General features: G+C 40.5%; 2 protein-coding genes across 2 annotated transcripts in view; one reads left to right on the top strand and one right to left on the bottom strand.

The window, feature by feature from the left end:
• LOC139550401 (zinc finger protein 271-like) overlaps positions 1-15,770 on the top strand; it is a 45,190-nt gene extending 29,420 nt beyond the window's left edge. The window contains exons 3-5 of the mRNA XM_071361283.1: positions 5,104-5,177; positions 5,302-5,319; positions 14,018-15,770. Of these exons, the coding sequence (XP_071217384.1) occupies positions 5,104-5,177; positions 5,302-5,319; positions 14,018-14,929 (1,004 nt within the window). The 3' untranslated portion in view covers positions 14,930-15,770. The remainder of the gene's footprint in view (positions 1-5,103; positions 5,178-5,301; positions 5,320-14,017) is intronic.
• LOC139550284 (chemotaxis regulatory protein ChePep-like) overlaps positions 1-16,806 on the bottom strand; it is a 196,554-nt gene that overhangs the window by 45,449 nt on the left and 134,299 nt on the right. The gene's annotated exons all lie outside the window — the stretch shown is intronic.

The following is a 16,806-nucleotide window of genomic DNA, read 5'->3' as shown; positions in this document are numbered from 1 at the left end:
TAGAGAGATACAACCTACTGTAGCCTAATGTAGCCTACTGGCATGACCTAGAGAGTTACAACCTACTGTAGCCTACTGGCATGACCTAGAGAGATACAATCTACTGTAGCCTACTGGCATGACCTAGAGCGTTACAACCTACTGTAGCCTAATGTAGCCTACTGGCATGACCTAGAGAGTTACAACCTACTGTAGCCTACTGGCATGACCTAGAGAGATACAACCTACTGTAGGCTACTGGCATGACCTAGAGAGATACAACCTACTGTAACCTACTGGCATGACCTAGAGAGATACAACCTACTGTAACCTTCTGGCATGACCTAGAGACTTACAACCTACTGTAACCTACTGGCATGACCTAGAGAGTTACAACCTACTGTAACCTACTGGCATAACCTAGAGAGATACAACCTACTGTAACCTACTGGCATGACCTAGAGAGTTACAACCTACTGGCATGACCTAGAGAGTTACAATCTACTGTAGCCTACTGACATGACCTAGAGATATACAACCTACTGTAGCCTACTGGCATGACCTAGAGTTACAACCTACTGTAACCTACTGGCATGACCTAGAGAGATACAACCTACTGTAGGCTACTGGCATGACCTAGAGAGATACAACCTACTGTAACCTACTGGCATGACCTAGAGAGATACAACCTACTGTAACCTACTGGCATGACCTAGAGAGTTAAAGTTGTTCAATAGCTGGATTGTAAATGAATATTTTCCAGTAATAATGATAATTTGTGTCTTCCTATCCACATGTGGGATCCCTCTCCTATGTCTTCCTCTCTACACCAATAACAGACAACTACTGTCGGATCCCTGTCCTTTGTCGTTCCCTCTACACCAATAACAGACAACTACTATGGGTCTCCCAATCACGGCCTGATGTGATACAGCCTGGATTGGAACCAGGGACTGTAGTGACGCCTCTTGCACTGAGATGCAGTGACTTAGACCGCTGCGTCCGTGTGTGTTAACTCTTTAACTGTACTAGAATGTTAAAAGGCCGGTTATCGGTATCGTTTTTTGGGGCAAGGAAAATATTGGCAAAAAAATGTGATCTCGGTGCATTCCATTATTCTAAAAATGATTTATTTTTTTTACCCTCATCAATCTACACACAATACCCCATAATGCCATCACAATACCCCATAATGCCATCACAATACCCCATAATGCCATCACAATACCCCTTAATGCCATCACAATACCCCATAATGCCATCATAATGCCATCACAATACCCCATAATGCCATCACAATACCCCATAATGCCATCACAATACCCCTTAATGCCATCACAATACCCCTTAATGTCACCACAATACCCCATAATGCCATCACAATACCCCATAATGCCATCACAATACCCCATAATGCCATCACAATACCCCATAATGCCATCACAATACCCCATAATGCCATCACAATACCCCATAATGCCATCATAATGCCATCACAATACCCCATAATGCCATCACAATACCCCATAATGCCATCACAATACCCCATAATGCCACCACAATACCCCTTAATGCCATCACAATACCCCATAATGCCATCACAATACCCCATAATGCCATCACAATACCCCATAATGCCATCACAATACCCCATAATGCCATCACAATACCACATAATGCCATCACAATACCCCTTAATGCCAAATCAAAAACAGGTTTAGATTTTTTGCAAATGTATTAAAACTATTCCCCAGGATAACTAGTCTCAGAGTAGTGTAAGATGTAAGATCCCAGGATAACTAGTCTCAGAGTAATGTTAGATCCCAGGATAACTAGTCTCAGAGTAACGTAAGATCCCAGGATAACTAGTCTCAGAGTAATGTTAGATCCCAGGATAACTAGTCTCAGAGTAATGTTAGATCCCAGGATAACTAGTCTGAGTAATGTAAGATCCCAGGATAACTAGTCTCAGAGTAATGTAAGATCCCAGGATAACTAGTCTCAGAGTAATGTTAGATCCCAGGATAACTAGTCTGAGTAATTTAAGATCCCAGGATAACTAGTCTCAGAGTAATGTTAGATCCCAGGATAACTAGTCTCAGAGTAATGTTAGATCCCAGGATAACTAGTCTCAGAGTAATGTTAGATGTAAGATCCCAGGATAACTAGTCTTAGAGTAATGTTAGATCCCAGGATAACTAGTCTCAGAGTAATGTAAGATCCCAGGATAACTAGTCTCAGATTAATGTTAGATCCCAGGATAACTAGTCTTAGAGTAATGTTAGATCCCAGGATAACTAGTCTCAGAGTAATGTTAGATGTAAGATCCCAGGATAACTAGTCTTAGAGTAATGTTAGATCCCAGGATAACTAGTCTCAGAGTAATGTAAGATCCCAGGATAACTAGTCTCAGATTAATGTTAGATCCCAGGATAACTAGTCTTAGAGTAATGTAAGATCCCAGGATAACTAGTCTCAGATTAATGTAAAATGTAAGATCCCAGGATAACTAGTCTCAGAGTAATGTAAGATCCCAGGATAACTAGTCTCAGAGTAATGTTAGATCCCAGGATAACTAGTCTCAGAGTAATGTAAGTTTCAGATAGTTTTAACCCATTACAGGCTAAGCCCTGTCTGAGGGGGAGGTTCTTCTAAGCTATATGGAATTGTTTTAAGAAGATTTAAACAACATGAAGGGCTTCCCCTGTATTGTACTGTTTTAAGAAGGTTACACCAAGGATCATTTTGCTATTTGAACTGTAAGACCCATGGAAGTATCAACAAAAATTATTTGTCCATACTGCTGTAACCCATAGAACACCAGTAACCATAGTAACACATTGGATAGCATTCACTACATGGAACAACAGTAACCATAGTAGCACATTGGATAACATTCACAACATGGAACAACAGTAACCATAGTAACACATTGGATAACATTCACAACATGGAACAACAGTAACCATAGTAACGCATTGGATAACATTCACAACATGGAACAACAGTTACCATAGTAACGCATTGGATAACATTCACAACATGGAACAACAGTAACCATAGTAACGTATTGGTTAACATTCACAACATGGAACAACAGTCCATACTGCTATAACCCATAGTAACACATTAGATAACATTCACAACATGGAACAACAGTAACCATAGTAACACATTGGATAACATTCACAACATGGAACAACAGTAACCATAGTAACACATTGGATAACATTCACAACATGGAACAACAGTAACCATAGTAACTTTGTTTCCCCCAGAACATCTAAAGGAAGTTTGTTCTGAAGTGTCTGATATCTAAGAGATGTAAAAAATTATATCTATATTTTTACATGTCTTTAAGTCTTTAACCCCCTTTTTTTGTCACTTAAGTCTTTCCACATTTTGTTACATTACAGCCTTATTCTACAATGGATTAAATAAATAAAAACCCTCATCAGTCTACACACAATACCCCGAATGACAAAGAGAAAATAGGTTTGGAGAAAAAATGTCACATTTATTAAAAATAAAAAACAGAAATACCTTATTTACATAAGTATTCAGACCCTTTGCTATGAGACTTGAAATTGACCTCAGGTGCATCCTGTTTCCAATGATCATGGTTGAGATGTTTCTACAACTTGTTTGGAGTCCACCTGTGGTAAATTCAATTGATTGACATGATTTGGAAAGGCACACACCTGTCTGGCTACCACAGCATTCTGAAGCGATACGCCATCCCATCTGGTTTGCGCTTAGTGGGACTATCATTTGTTTTTCAACAGGACAATGACCCAACACACCTCCAGGCTGTGTAAGGGTTATTTGACCAAAAAGGAGAGTGATGGAGTGCTGCATCAGATTACCTGGCCTTCACAATCACCTGACCTCAACCCAATTGAGATGGTTTGGGATGAGTTGGACCACAGAGTGAAGGAAAAGCAGCTAAAAAGTGCTCAGCATGTGTGGGAACTGCTTCAAGACTGTTGGAAAAGCATTCCAGGTGAAGCTGGTTGAGAGAATGTCAAGAGTGTGCAAAGCTGTCAAGGCAAAGGGTGGCTACTTTGAAAAATCTAAAATATATTTAGAATTGTTTACCACTTTTTTTGGTTACTACATGATTCCATATGTGTTATTTCATAGTTTTGATTACTTCTATTATTCTACAATGTAGAAAATGGTAAAACAAATAATTATAACCCTTGAATGAGTAGGTGTGTCCACTCGTTTGACTGGTACTGTATATCTCATGGATGTTTTTACATTCAGTTACATGAAGTCACTTTCTTACCACTTCTTCCATAGTCAAACATGTAAGGAAAGATTTTTTTAAATCAAAAGGGATGCTGTCAAAAATGTATTGAATTCAAATGGATTTACCCAGCCTACAAAGCACTACAGGCACTGTGATGAACAGTTCTGCTCTTTTATTGAGGGATCTAGTCTAGATTAAACCTCATAGGAAGACAGTTTTATCATGTGGAGGTTTCATTTAGGTCTGTGTTTAACGACATACTCTGTGTGTCTTTGCGAGAAACCAGACTCTCACTGTAACGCTCGTCGTATGGTGGAAGAGAGGAGGACCAAGGCGCAGCGTGGTAAATGTTTATGATGATTAATTTTAATGAAGATCCAACAAACAGAACACTGACAAAATACAAAACAATAAACGCCGTGAACAAACGAACGAAAACAGTACCGTGTGGCGAACAAACACAGACACATACAAATACACGAAGAACGCACGAACAGGTACAGACTACAAACAAACGCTACAGTCCCGTGTGGTACGAACATACATACAGACACGGCAACAATCACCCACAAACAAACAGTAAAAACAGCCTACCTTAATATGGTTCCCAATCAGAGACAATGACAAACACCTGTCTCTGATTGAGAACCATATTAGGCCAAACGAACAAACCTAAACATAGAAACAAATAACAGACTGCCCACCCCAACTCACACCCTGACTAAATAAAGACAAAACAAGGGAAATAAGGAACGTGACACTCACTCTGACAGCGGGAAGAGTCCTTCAGGGGAACCAGACCCAGAGACGCCCAAACCAGCGAGACAACACCACTGCTCCCACTGAAAATAGTTTTTGCTGGTTAGGGAACCTAAAACTGCATGAGAGGACACACACTGGAGAAAAGCCTTTCCAATGCTCCCAGTGTGGAAAGAATTTTGCTGTGTTAGCTAATCTGAAAAGGCACAAGAGAATACACACAGGAGAAAAGCCTTATCACTGTTCCCAATGTGGAATGAGTTTTAATCAGGATGGGGACCTAAAAGCTCATAAGAGGAAACACACAGGAGAAAAGCCTTACCAATGTTCCCAGTTTGAAAAGAGTTTTACCATGTTAACTAACCTGAAAAGGCATGAGAGAATACACAGGAGAAAAGCATTTTCTGCTCCCAGTGTAAAAATAGATTTTCACGAATGACGTACCTTAAAGCTCATGAGAGGATACAGAGGAGAAAAGCCTTTCCAATGTTCACAGTCTGGAAAGGGTTTTACCTGGTCAAGTAGCCTGAAGGAGCATAAGAGGACACACCCGGTAAAAGTCCTACCACTGCTCTCTGTGTAGAAGAACATTCAGTGATCCTGAAATCAAATGAGAGAATAGAAAGGCCATAGTCTGACTTATATTTTTGACTGAGAATGTGTTTTTTGTTTGTGCCACATGAAATCATATTGTGTATGATTATACCTGTCTATATAATGTCCCACATTTGACAATGCATGTCAGAGCAAACACCAAGCAAAGAGGTCGAATAAATTGTCCTTAGAGCTCCGAGACAGGATTGTGTCGAGGCACAGATCTGGAGAATTGTACCAAACAATGTCTGCAACATTGAAAGTCCCCAAGAACACAGTGGCCACCATCATTTTTTAATGGAAGAAGTTTGGAAGACTCTTCCTAGAGCTGGCCACCCGACCAAACTACGCAATCGGGGGAGAAGGGCCTTTGTCAGGGAGGTGACCAATCAGGCATTTGTGGTAGAGTGGCCAGACGGAAGCCACTCGTCAGTAAAAGGCACCTGACAGCCCGTTTGGAGTTTGCCAAAAAGGCACCTAAAGGACTCTCAGACCATGAGAAACAGTATTCTCTGGTCTGATGAAACCAAGATTGAACTCTTTGGCCTGAATGCCTTTTGGAAACCTCCAAGCTGGCTATCATGTGCCTTTTATTAACTTATTATGGCTGCAAGGCAAAGTGTTGAGTAGCCAGTGAAATCGTGCCCATTTCAAACGGCCTCCTACTCAAATCTTGCTCGTACAATATGAATATTATTATTCTTTTTGGATAGAAAACACTTTCTAGTTTCTAAAACAGTTGGAATTATTTCTCTGAGTGAAACAGAAGTCCTTCTGCAGCACTTTTCCTGACCAGGAAGTGAAATGTCAGAAATCGATGCTCTTTTCAACTTGATGCCTATACATGGTCTTGACACTTAGGAGTCTACTTAGACTCTATACGCCTTCCTATTGGTGTAAAGAGGATGTCAGAGAATACATTTTTGTGCTCATCTTGTTCTGTGGTGGAAAAAAAACTATTTCTTTGACGTGACCGTCCACTTCCGGTACTCTGAAGGAAGTGGGATTGACTTCTGTTTTGCCTTGGTAACGAACGGCTAACATCTCCGGCTCGAATATTTTTTGATACATGTGACCATATCATCGTAATGTATGTTTTTTCAATATAGTTTAATCAGATTATTGAAACTTTATTCTGGAGTTTTGCCGTGTTCCGTACTCTGACTGTGTTTACGTTGGAGAAATTTATGCCACTCGGCTAGTGCCAATGCTAATGGAAGAGGGAAATTTGCCATTCTGGATCGAAACAACGACTCATCGGGACAGAGGACACCTTCTTCAACATTCTGATGAAAGATCAGCAAAAGTAAGACCCATTTTATGATGTTATTTGATATATCTGTCGTGCATGTGAACTGGCCGTGGGCGCCCAATTGTGTCTGTCTATTGTAGCTACGCTAATATAGCGATACATTTTGTTTTCGCTGTAAAACATTTAATAAATCGGAAATATTGTTTGGAATCACAAGATGCCTGTCTTTCAATTGCTGCAGACTGTGTATTTTTCAGAAATGTTTTATGATGAGTAATTAGCTATTTGACGTTGGTGTCTGTAAATATTATGGCTGCTTTCGGTGCAATTTCGGATTGTAGCTGAAATGTAAACTATGGTTTATACATGAAATATGCACATTTTTCGAACAAAACATATGCTATACAATAAATATTTAATCAGACTGTCATCTGATGAATTTGTTTCTTGGTTAGTGGCTATTTATATCTTTATTTGGTCGAATTTGTGATAGCACCTGATGGAGTAAGAAACTGATGGAGTTAGAAAAGTTGTGTCTTTTGCTAACGTGGTTAGCTAATAGATTTACATATTTTGTCTTCCCTGTAAAACATTTTAAAAATCGGACATGTTGGCTTGATTCACAAGATGTGCACCTTTCATCTGGTGTCTTGGACTTGGACATCTGGTGTCTCCGCCACATCAGGAGCATGCCCAGGTGTTGTAGGGAGGTCATAAAGGCACGTGGAGGCCACACACACTACTGAGCCTCATTTTGAATTGTTTTAAGGACATTACATCAAAGTTGGATCAGCCTGTAGTGTGGTTTTCCACTTTAATTTTGAGTGTGACTCCAAATCCAGACCTCCATGGGTTGATAAATTTGATTTCCATTGATAATTTTTGTGTGAATTTGTTGTCAGCACATTCAACTATGTAAAAAAACAAGTATTTAATAAGAATTCATTCAGATCTAGGATGTGTTATTTTAGTGTTCCCTTTATTTTTTTGAGCAGTGTATATATACATATAGATATATATACATATATATATAGTCTGTTCAATCTCTCTTTCGTATCGTCCGAGATTCCTAAAGATTGTACAGCTGCCGCGGTCATCCCCCTGTTCAAAGGGTGTGACACTCTAGACCCAAACTGTTACAGACCTCTATCCATCCTGCCCTGCCTTTCTAAAGTCTTCGAAAGCCAAGTAAAACAGATCACTGACCATGTCGAATCCCACCGTACCTTCTCCGCTGTGCAATCCAGTTTCCGAGCTGGTCACGGGTGCACCTCAGCCACGCTCAAGGTACTAAACGATATCATAACCGCCATCGATAAAAGACAGTACTGTGCAGCCGTCTTCATCGACCTGGCCAAGGCTTTTCGACTCTGTCAATCACCGTATTCTTATCAGCAGACTCAACAGCCGATAAGAGCAACCGATCAATCAACAACCGATCGCTGCCCACACCCGCCCGACTAGCATCACTACTCTGGACGGTGCTGACTTAGAATATGTGGACAACTACAATACCTAGGTGTCTGGTTAGACTATAAACTCTCCTTCCAGACTAATATTAAGCATTTCCAATCCAAAATGAAATCTAGAATTGGCTTCCTATTTCACAACAAAGCCTCCTTCACTCACACTGCCAAACATACCCTCGTAAAACTGACTATCCTACCGATCCTTGACTTCGGCGATTTCATTTTCAAAATAGCCTCCAACACTCTACACAGCAAACTGGATGCAGTCTATCACAGTGCAATCCGTTTTGTCACCAAAGCCCCATATACCGCTGCTCTCGTCGGCTGGCCCTCGCTACATATTCGTCGCCAAACCCACTGGCTCCAGGTCATCTATGAGTCTTTGCTAGGCCGCCTTAACTCAGATCACTGGTCACCATAGCAACACCCACCCATAGCACGCACTCCAGGAAGTATATCTCACTGGTCATCCACAAAGCCAACACCTACTTTGGCCACCTTTCCTTCCAGTTTTCTGCTGCCAATGACTGGAATGAAATGCAAAAATTGCTGAAGTTGGAGACATATATCTCCCTCACTAACTTTAAACATCAGCTATCTGAGCAGCTTACCGATCGCTGCAGCTGTACACAGCCCATCTGTAAATAGCCCATCCAACTACCTCATCCCCATGTTTTTATTAACTTTTTTTTCTCTCTTTTGCTCACACCAGTATCTCTACTTGCACATCATCATCTGCACATCTATCACTCCAGTGTTAACTTCTTGCGACTATAGGGGGTGCTGTTCCGAATTAGCATATTGTCGTCTCCAAATTAAACTGCCTAGTACTAATTTCTTGCTCGTACAATATGCATATTATTAATTCTATTGGATAGAAAACACTTTCTAGTTTCATACACCGTTGGAATTATGTCTCTGGGTGACCCAGAACTCTTTCTACAGCGAAATCCATGACAGACAGTGAAAGGTCTGAGAGCGAAGCTCTGGTTTCAGATCAGTTTTTAAAGTCTCTGTATCTCCTATGGAAGGAGACGAACTGCACCCGCCTTCCCCTGGATGTCAGTAACCAATGAGAAGTGGAATGGGCCTTCTGCGTTGCTCTCAGAGGTTATAAAAGACCAAGGAGTGAGGGTAGCCCCCCTTTCGACGCTCGCCTTTACGCATGAAGACACCTCGGGATGCCATTTTCAAAGGCTCGGTTATCAACGTAAAATGTATCCGTCTGTAATTTAATTTGATATAGGAGTTAGAAACATCATAAGGTAGTTAATTTAAACCGTTTTATAGCAATTTATATCCGTTTAGTGCGATTTTGAGGTATTTTCTTTGTGGTACACTTTGAAGCCCAGGACACGTTTCGGGGTCCCGGTCGAACGTTAGCGGGCATTTCGACGGACAAAGGACATCTTTCGACCAAAAGAAGATTGGACCCAAGAAAGAATACATTGCCCAAGAATCTGATGGAAAATCACCTCAAAGTAAGTAATATTTAATATGATAAATCGTTGTTCTGTCGAAATATTTTAAACGCATATTTCGCCATCTTGTTTTCTATCCCTTCGCTTGGCGAACCCTGTATTGCACAGTAAGGATAATTTTAGAAATGTAAATCAGCGATTGCATTAAGAACAAATTTGTCTTTCGATTCCTGTAAAACCTGTATTTTTTAGTCAAGTATATGATTAGCTATTGATTAAACTAGATCACTCTGAAAGATGGCGACCGACTTTTCCATGTTGGTTTTGCTACCATCTTCATTGTATAACCACGGTTTTTTATGGCTAAATATGCACATTTTCGAACAAACTCTATATGTATGTTGTAATATGATGTTACAGGAGTGTCAACGGAAGAATTCTGAGAAGGTTAGTGAAAAAATTAATATCTTTTGGCGATGATTACGTTACGCTCTCTTTGGCTTGAATTGATGCTCTGGTGTTATTTGCACATGTGGTGTGCTAACTTATCGATTTATTGTGTTTTCGCTGTAAAACGCTTAGAAAATCTGAAATATTGTCTGAAATCACAAGATCTGTGTCTTTCCATTGCTATGCTTTGTCTATTGTTATGAAATGTTTTATGATGAGTAAATTGGTCATACACGTTGCTCTCTCTAGTAATTCTAGTCCAGTTGTGACTGTGGGTGCAATTGTAAACTGTGATTTCTACCTGAAATATGCACATTTTTCTAACAAAACCTATCCTATACCATAAATATGTTATCAGACTGTCATCTGAGGAGGTTTTTTCTTGGTTAGTGGCTATCAATATCTTAGTTTAGCCGAATTGGTGATAGCTACTGGTGGAGAGAAAATGGTGGACAAAGGAAAAATTGTGTATTTTGCTAACGTGTTTAGCTAATAGATTTACATATTGTGTCTTCCCTGTAAAACATTTTAAAAAACAGAAATGATGGGGTTATTCACAAGATCTGTATCTTTCATCTGGTGTCTTGGACTTGTGATTTAATGATATTTAGATGCTACTATTTAATTGTGACGCTATGCTAGCTATGCTAATCAGTGTGGGGGGGGTGGGGGGTGATCCCGGATCCGGGGTTGAGGTTCGGTTTAATATGCTAAATTGTAATTACTTCGCTACTATGGCCTATTTATTGTCTTACCTCCTTACTCCATTTGCACACACTGTATATAGATGTTTCTATTGTGTTATTGACTGTACGTTTGTTTATCCCAAGTGTAACTCTGTTGTTTTTGTCTCACTGCTTTGCTTTATCTTGGCAGGTCACAGTTGTAAATGAGAACTTGTTCTCAACTGGCCTACCTGGTTAAAAAAAGTTGAAAAATAAAAAATGTAGGAATTGTTCATGACGTCCTCCAGTGATTTTAACTTTTCCTGTTGAAAAGTGATATATAAATACAGTAAAGTATAAACACACTAAAGAGAAACAAATAAATGTTTTGGGCAAAATAGTTGTTGTTTTTTTAAACTAGAAGGAGTGAGTGACGTCATAGTAAGCCCTTCAAGGAGTTGGCTTGATGGGAAGTCGTGATGTCATCCAATAGGAGACTGATCTTCATGTGAATATTCATTATTCTTTTTTAAATCCTTCCTGTTCTGTCAAGTTGGTTGTTGATCATTGCTAGAAAGCCATTTTCAAGTCTTTCCATAGATTTTAAAGATGATTTAAGTCCAAACTGTAACTAGGCCACTCAGGAACATTCAATGTCATCTTGGCAAGGTCCTCCAGCGTTGATTTGGCCTTGTGGTTTAGGTTATTGTCCTGTTAGTACAGTTTTTTGTATTCAGATCTCTGAAATGCACTCTACCTACGTAACATTTAGTTTCCTTATATTACGCTGGGAAAACAGTTTTCATGGGCACAGAAATTCCAAATCATTTGAGTTTGCTAAATTCAAGGGTTCTAACCGACAGTCACCTTAACTTTATTGACAACACCCAAGTGGATACTGTCATTAACGCAGTTCTTCAATAATTACACATCATTCTTAATACTGTAGCTGTTTAGTTAGTCACATGTTCAACTATCATCAGCTAATCCAGGAAATAATTTTCTGAATGACAGTCACATGACAAACATCACGACATGCAACAACAACCAAAGTGCTTCTTCATTCATTACTCTGGTAAAGACAGTTATGCCGTGCTCCACGTTGGATCCAACATCCCTAACAAATTGATGTTTATAATGTGTTATTGTCAGCTTGATTTACAGTAGGGTCTCGTTAGTCTGTTTAGACACAGAGATACTTAGCTCATAATGTGTAGAGAACTGTTCCTTGATGGATAGGCTATTGTACAACACACAGAGCTATTTTCCTTTATTTGTTGTTAGGTGAAGTTATGGGTCCTACAGTAGGTCTATGTTATTGTTAGGTGAAGTTATGGGTCCTACAGTAGGTCTATGTTATTGTTAGGTGAAGTTATGGGTCCTACAGTGTCACGATCGACAAAGGGAGAGAAAGCGGACCAAGGCGCAGCGTGTAAAGAATACATCTTCTCTTTATTAAGAAGACGAACCAACGAAGCAAAACAACAAATCGAAGACCGTGAAACTAAAACAGACTAAATGCAAAACATGCAAACTTGACACAGACCTGTGAAGTTATGGGTCCTACAGTAGGTCTATGTTATTGTTATGGGTCCTACAGTAGGTCTATGTTATTGTTATGGGTCCTACTGTAGGTCTACGTTGTTGTTTGGTGAAGTTATGGGTCCTACAGTAGGTCTATGTTATTGTTAGGTAATGTTATGGATCCTACAGTGGGTCTATGTTGTTGTTATGGGTCCTAGAGTACACTATATATGTCATGCAATAACAACCAAAGTGCTTCTTCGTTCATTACAGGTATATTTGTTGTTAGGTGAAGTTATGGGCCAATTTGGCAAACAGTGTACAAACCCTCATTGTCAGGCTGATGGAAAAGCTAGACAAAGAGCATTTTACTGGTTGAAGTGTTTTTTAAATACAAAGCGGTTGATTTGCGATGATGACACAAACATTATATTAAGTAGGACATTCAAACGATCCTTACAATTATAATCCAAAGTAGTGTGAAATGTACTCATAAGCAACCTGGAAATGGAGGCTACTCCCATGAGTTTTCCCCCATTCACATTCAGAATACATTGTGAAAAACTAAAATCTTTGCTCACCATTTTTGCTCCAGGCAGATATACTACGTCCATAACTAGTGGTTTCCTCATTACCAGATATACTAACTACATCCATAACTAGTGGTTTCCTCATTACCAGATATACTACATCCATAACTAGTGGTTTCCTCATTACCAGATATACCACATCCATAACTAGTTGTTTCCTCATTACCAGATATACTACATCCATAACTAGTGGTTTCCTCATTACCAGATACACCACATCCATAACTAGTGGTTTCCTCATTACCAGATATACTACATCCATAACTAGCGGTTTCCTCATTACCAGATATACTACATCCATAACTAGTGGTTTCCTCATTACCAGATATACTAACTACATCCATAACTAGTGGTTTCCTCATTACCAGATATACTACATCCATAACTAGTGGTTTCCTCATTACCAGATATACTACATCCATAACTATCGGTTTCCTCATAAGCAGGGAGGAGTTTCTACAACCAAATTGCATTTGCATCGCCCTCGTGCCGCAATTTTATTAAACACAGAAAGGAGCCTATATTGGAGACCAAAAGTCGTCTGGCACACTGCTTAGAGTTTCAACAACATGAATAACTTATTTCAAGTCTACAATCTTAGATGTTACTACTAATGTGAAAACAAGACAAAATATGACTGTTCTTGCTCATTTTAAGACAAATGTCAAATAATCATTACATTCATTACAGACGTCAATTGTTGTACAACTTCATGGCTACGCTGTTGGCATCACTTTTTACAGTGGATTTCCGCTGTTGTGGGCCTTTAACCATCTGTCTGACTTTGTTGTTCACACAGGAGAGAGACGGGACTACAGTGGGTCTTCTGGAGAGCCTCAACAACCTCATGATGCTGAAGAGGCAGAGAAGAGTCTCTCCAGATCAGAACACCTCAATAAACACCTGCAGAGATCCACAAGGAGGAGAACTCACTGCTGCTCTGACTGTGGGAAGAGATTCACCTCCTCATCAGACATTAAAATTCATCAGAGAATACACACAGGAGAGAAATCTTATAGATGTGGTCAATGTGGGAAGAGATGTACTACATCTGGCCAGCTGACTCAACACCAGAGAATACACACAGGAGAGAAACCTTATAGCTGTGATCAATGTGGGAAGAGTTTTACTATATCTAGCAATCTGACTGTACACCAGAGAACACACACAGGAGAGAAACCTTATAGCTGTGATCAATGTGGGAAGAGTTTTACTCAGGCAACCAGCCTGATAGCACACCAGAGAACACACACAGGAGAGAAACCTTATAGCTGTGGTCAATGTGGGAAGAGTTTTGGTCGATCTGGCCACCTGACATCACACCAGAGAACACACACAGGAGAGAAACCTTATAGCTGTGAGCAATGTGGGAAGTGTTTTGGTAGATCTGACCAGCTGACATTACACCAGAGAACACATACAGGAGAGAAACCTTACAGCTGTGATCAATGTGGGAAGAGTTTTGGTGCATCTAGCACTCTGACTCTACACCAGAGAATACACACAGGAGAGAAACCTTATAGCTGTGGTCAATGTGGGAAGAGTTTTGGTAGATCTGACCAGCTGACATTATACCAGAGAACACACACAGGAGAGAAACCTTATAGCTGTGGTCAATGTGGGAAGAGTTTTGGTCGATCTGGCCACCTGACATCACACCAGAGAACACACACAGGAGAGAAACCTTATAGCTGTGATCAATGTGGGAAGAGTTTTGGTGCATCTAGCACTCTGACTCTACACCAGAGAATACACACAGGAGAGAAACCTTATAGCTGTGGTCAATGTGGGAAGTGTTTTGGTAGATCTGACCAGCTGACATTACACCAGAGAACACACACAGGAGAGAAACCTTACAGCTGTGGTCAATGTGGGAAGAGTTTTGGTGCATCTAGCACTCTGACTCTACACCAGAGAATACACACAGGAGAGAAACCTCATAGCTGTGATTTGTGTGACGAGATACTATGATAAAGGATCTCTGATCAAACATCAGAAAATACATGGAGTTGTTTCATGATATCAATGAAATGATGTCACAATGTAGAATGTTTAAACATTGTAGTAGGAGTATTTTAATGATGTCACAATGTAGAACCCTAAACGTTTGCCCCCTGTTCTATTGATTTCAACATGATATGGATATTAGCCTCAGGGGGAAATCCAGGCTCTGAATTGAAAGAGTACTATTTATGTGATTTAACAAAAAGTGACTAACACAAAAAGAGCTGTGTTACACTTACCGTGTTGGTGACCCACTTGAATCAAAATGGAACACCTCAAAATGTAGCGATCTGTTTTCTACAAGTTGTCCTCTAACCAGTGATGTACACATTATTCCCAGATTCCTTGTGGTTTTTCAGCTGTTAGTTTTAACAGGACGTGCAACCTCATCTCCCTCCTGTCGCACAAATGATTTTAGCGTTATATCGATGAGTTATGATTTCAACATGATATAGATTAGTTATGACAAATAAGTGTTGCGTTCCTTTGTTTTTCAACCCATAAATTTAAATGCATCACTCCCAAATGTAGCTGACTGTCTTCTGCAGGATGTCCTCTAACCAGTGAGGTAAAATATATCTCTCATTTCCACATGTTTTGTTTAGTTGTGTTAGTTTCAACAGCACGAACAACCTGATTTCCCCCCTAATCGATACCCGTGATTTATTGCTACTTGTCAAAACAACAGCGTTTTTGGTGCTTGTGCAGTTTATAAGGAGCTTGTTTAAGTATCATGTCTGAAATGTGCTGTATAAATAAAGCTTGATTTGAACATATTGCAAAATAAATGAACCCAATGACTGACCAATCAACAGACTCTTGCTAAACCAATGAACAAATCTGTGCAAAAGCAACACGTATCTTGGTCCATCTTAGTATGAAAAACAGTATAAATTCAGTATATCTCCCACTATGTCAAAATAGTGCTGGTATGTACGTTTTAGTATCACTTTTCAACCAACCCAGTCCATTTGTTGAAATCAATACGTGAAAGGATCCAACTACTGAAACAAACAAATGGATCAAACAGATCAATCCCACTTTTCCAGCCGGCTGAAGGCGTGGTGGAGTGGTAAACACCACCCCCGGCTCTACCAGGGGCTTGAGGTGGTCTCCCACAGCTCTGCTGGTGGAGTGGTAAACACCACCCCCGGCTCTACCAGGGGCTTGAGGTGGTCTCCCACAGCTCTGCTGGTGGAGTGGTAAACACCGCCCCCGGCTCTACCAGGGGCTTGAGGTGGTCTCCCACAGCTCTGCTGGTGGAGTGGTAAACACCACCCCCGGCTCTACCGGGGGCTTGAGGTGGTCTCCCACAGCTCTGCTGGTGGAGTGGTAAACACCACCCCCGGCTCTACCGGGGGCTTGAGGTGGTCTCCCACAGCTCTGCTGGTGAAGTGGTAAACACCACCCCTGGCTCGACCAGGGGCTTGAGGTGGTCTCCCACAGCTCTGCTGGTGGAGTGGTAACTACCACCCCCGGCTCTACCAGGGGCTTGAGGTGGTCTCCCACAGCTCTGCTTATGTCATGTTCTGTGACCTTGCCGTTCCATTTCTTGACTGCCCCTGCAACACAGAAACACATTTAGTCATATTATATAAAACACTCAAAGTAATGGATATGGAGCATCTATGGCCTCAGTTACACCTGGCACCTAAATGTGACTTTTGTCATCTGATCACTCCAAGCTGCATTCGGTTCAGATCTACCAGGATGGGCCTTTGACATAGTCTGGATGCAGTCAGGCCACTGAATATGCATCAGCAATATAAAGAGATGGGGTGAATGAGTGGGGAAAAGTACATTCTACACAAATTACCTTCATAATATCAAAGAACAAATGTGTG

The sequence above is a fragment of the Salvelinus alpinus genome, chromosome 2, assembly GCF_045679555.1.
Source record: "Salvelinus alpinus chromosome 2, SLU_Salpinus.1, whole genome shotgun sequence".
NCBI classification, from domain to species: Eukaryota; Metazoa; Chordata; class Actinopteri; order Salmoniformes; family Salmonidae; genus Salvelinus; species Salvelinus alpinus.
The sequence above is the reverse complement of the archived record's forward strand: the minus strand, read 5'-3'. Positions and strand labels throughout refer to the sequence as shown.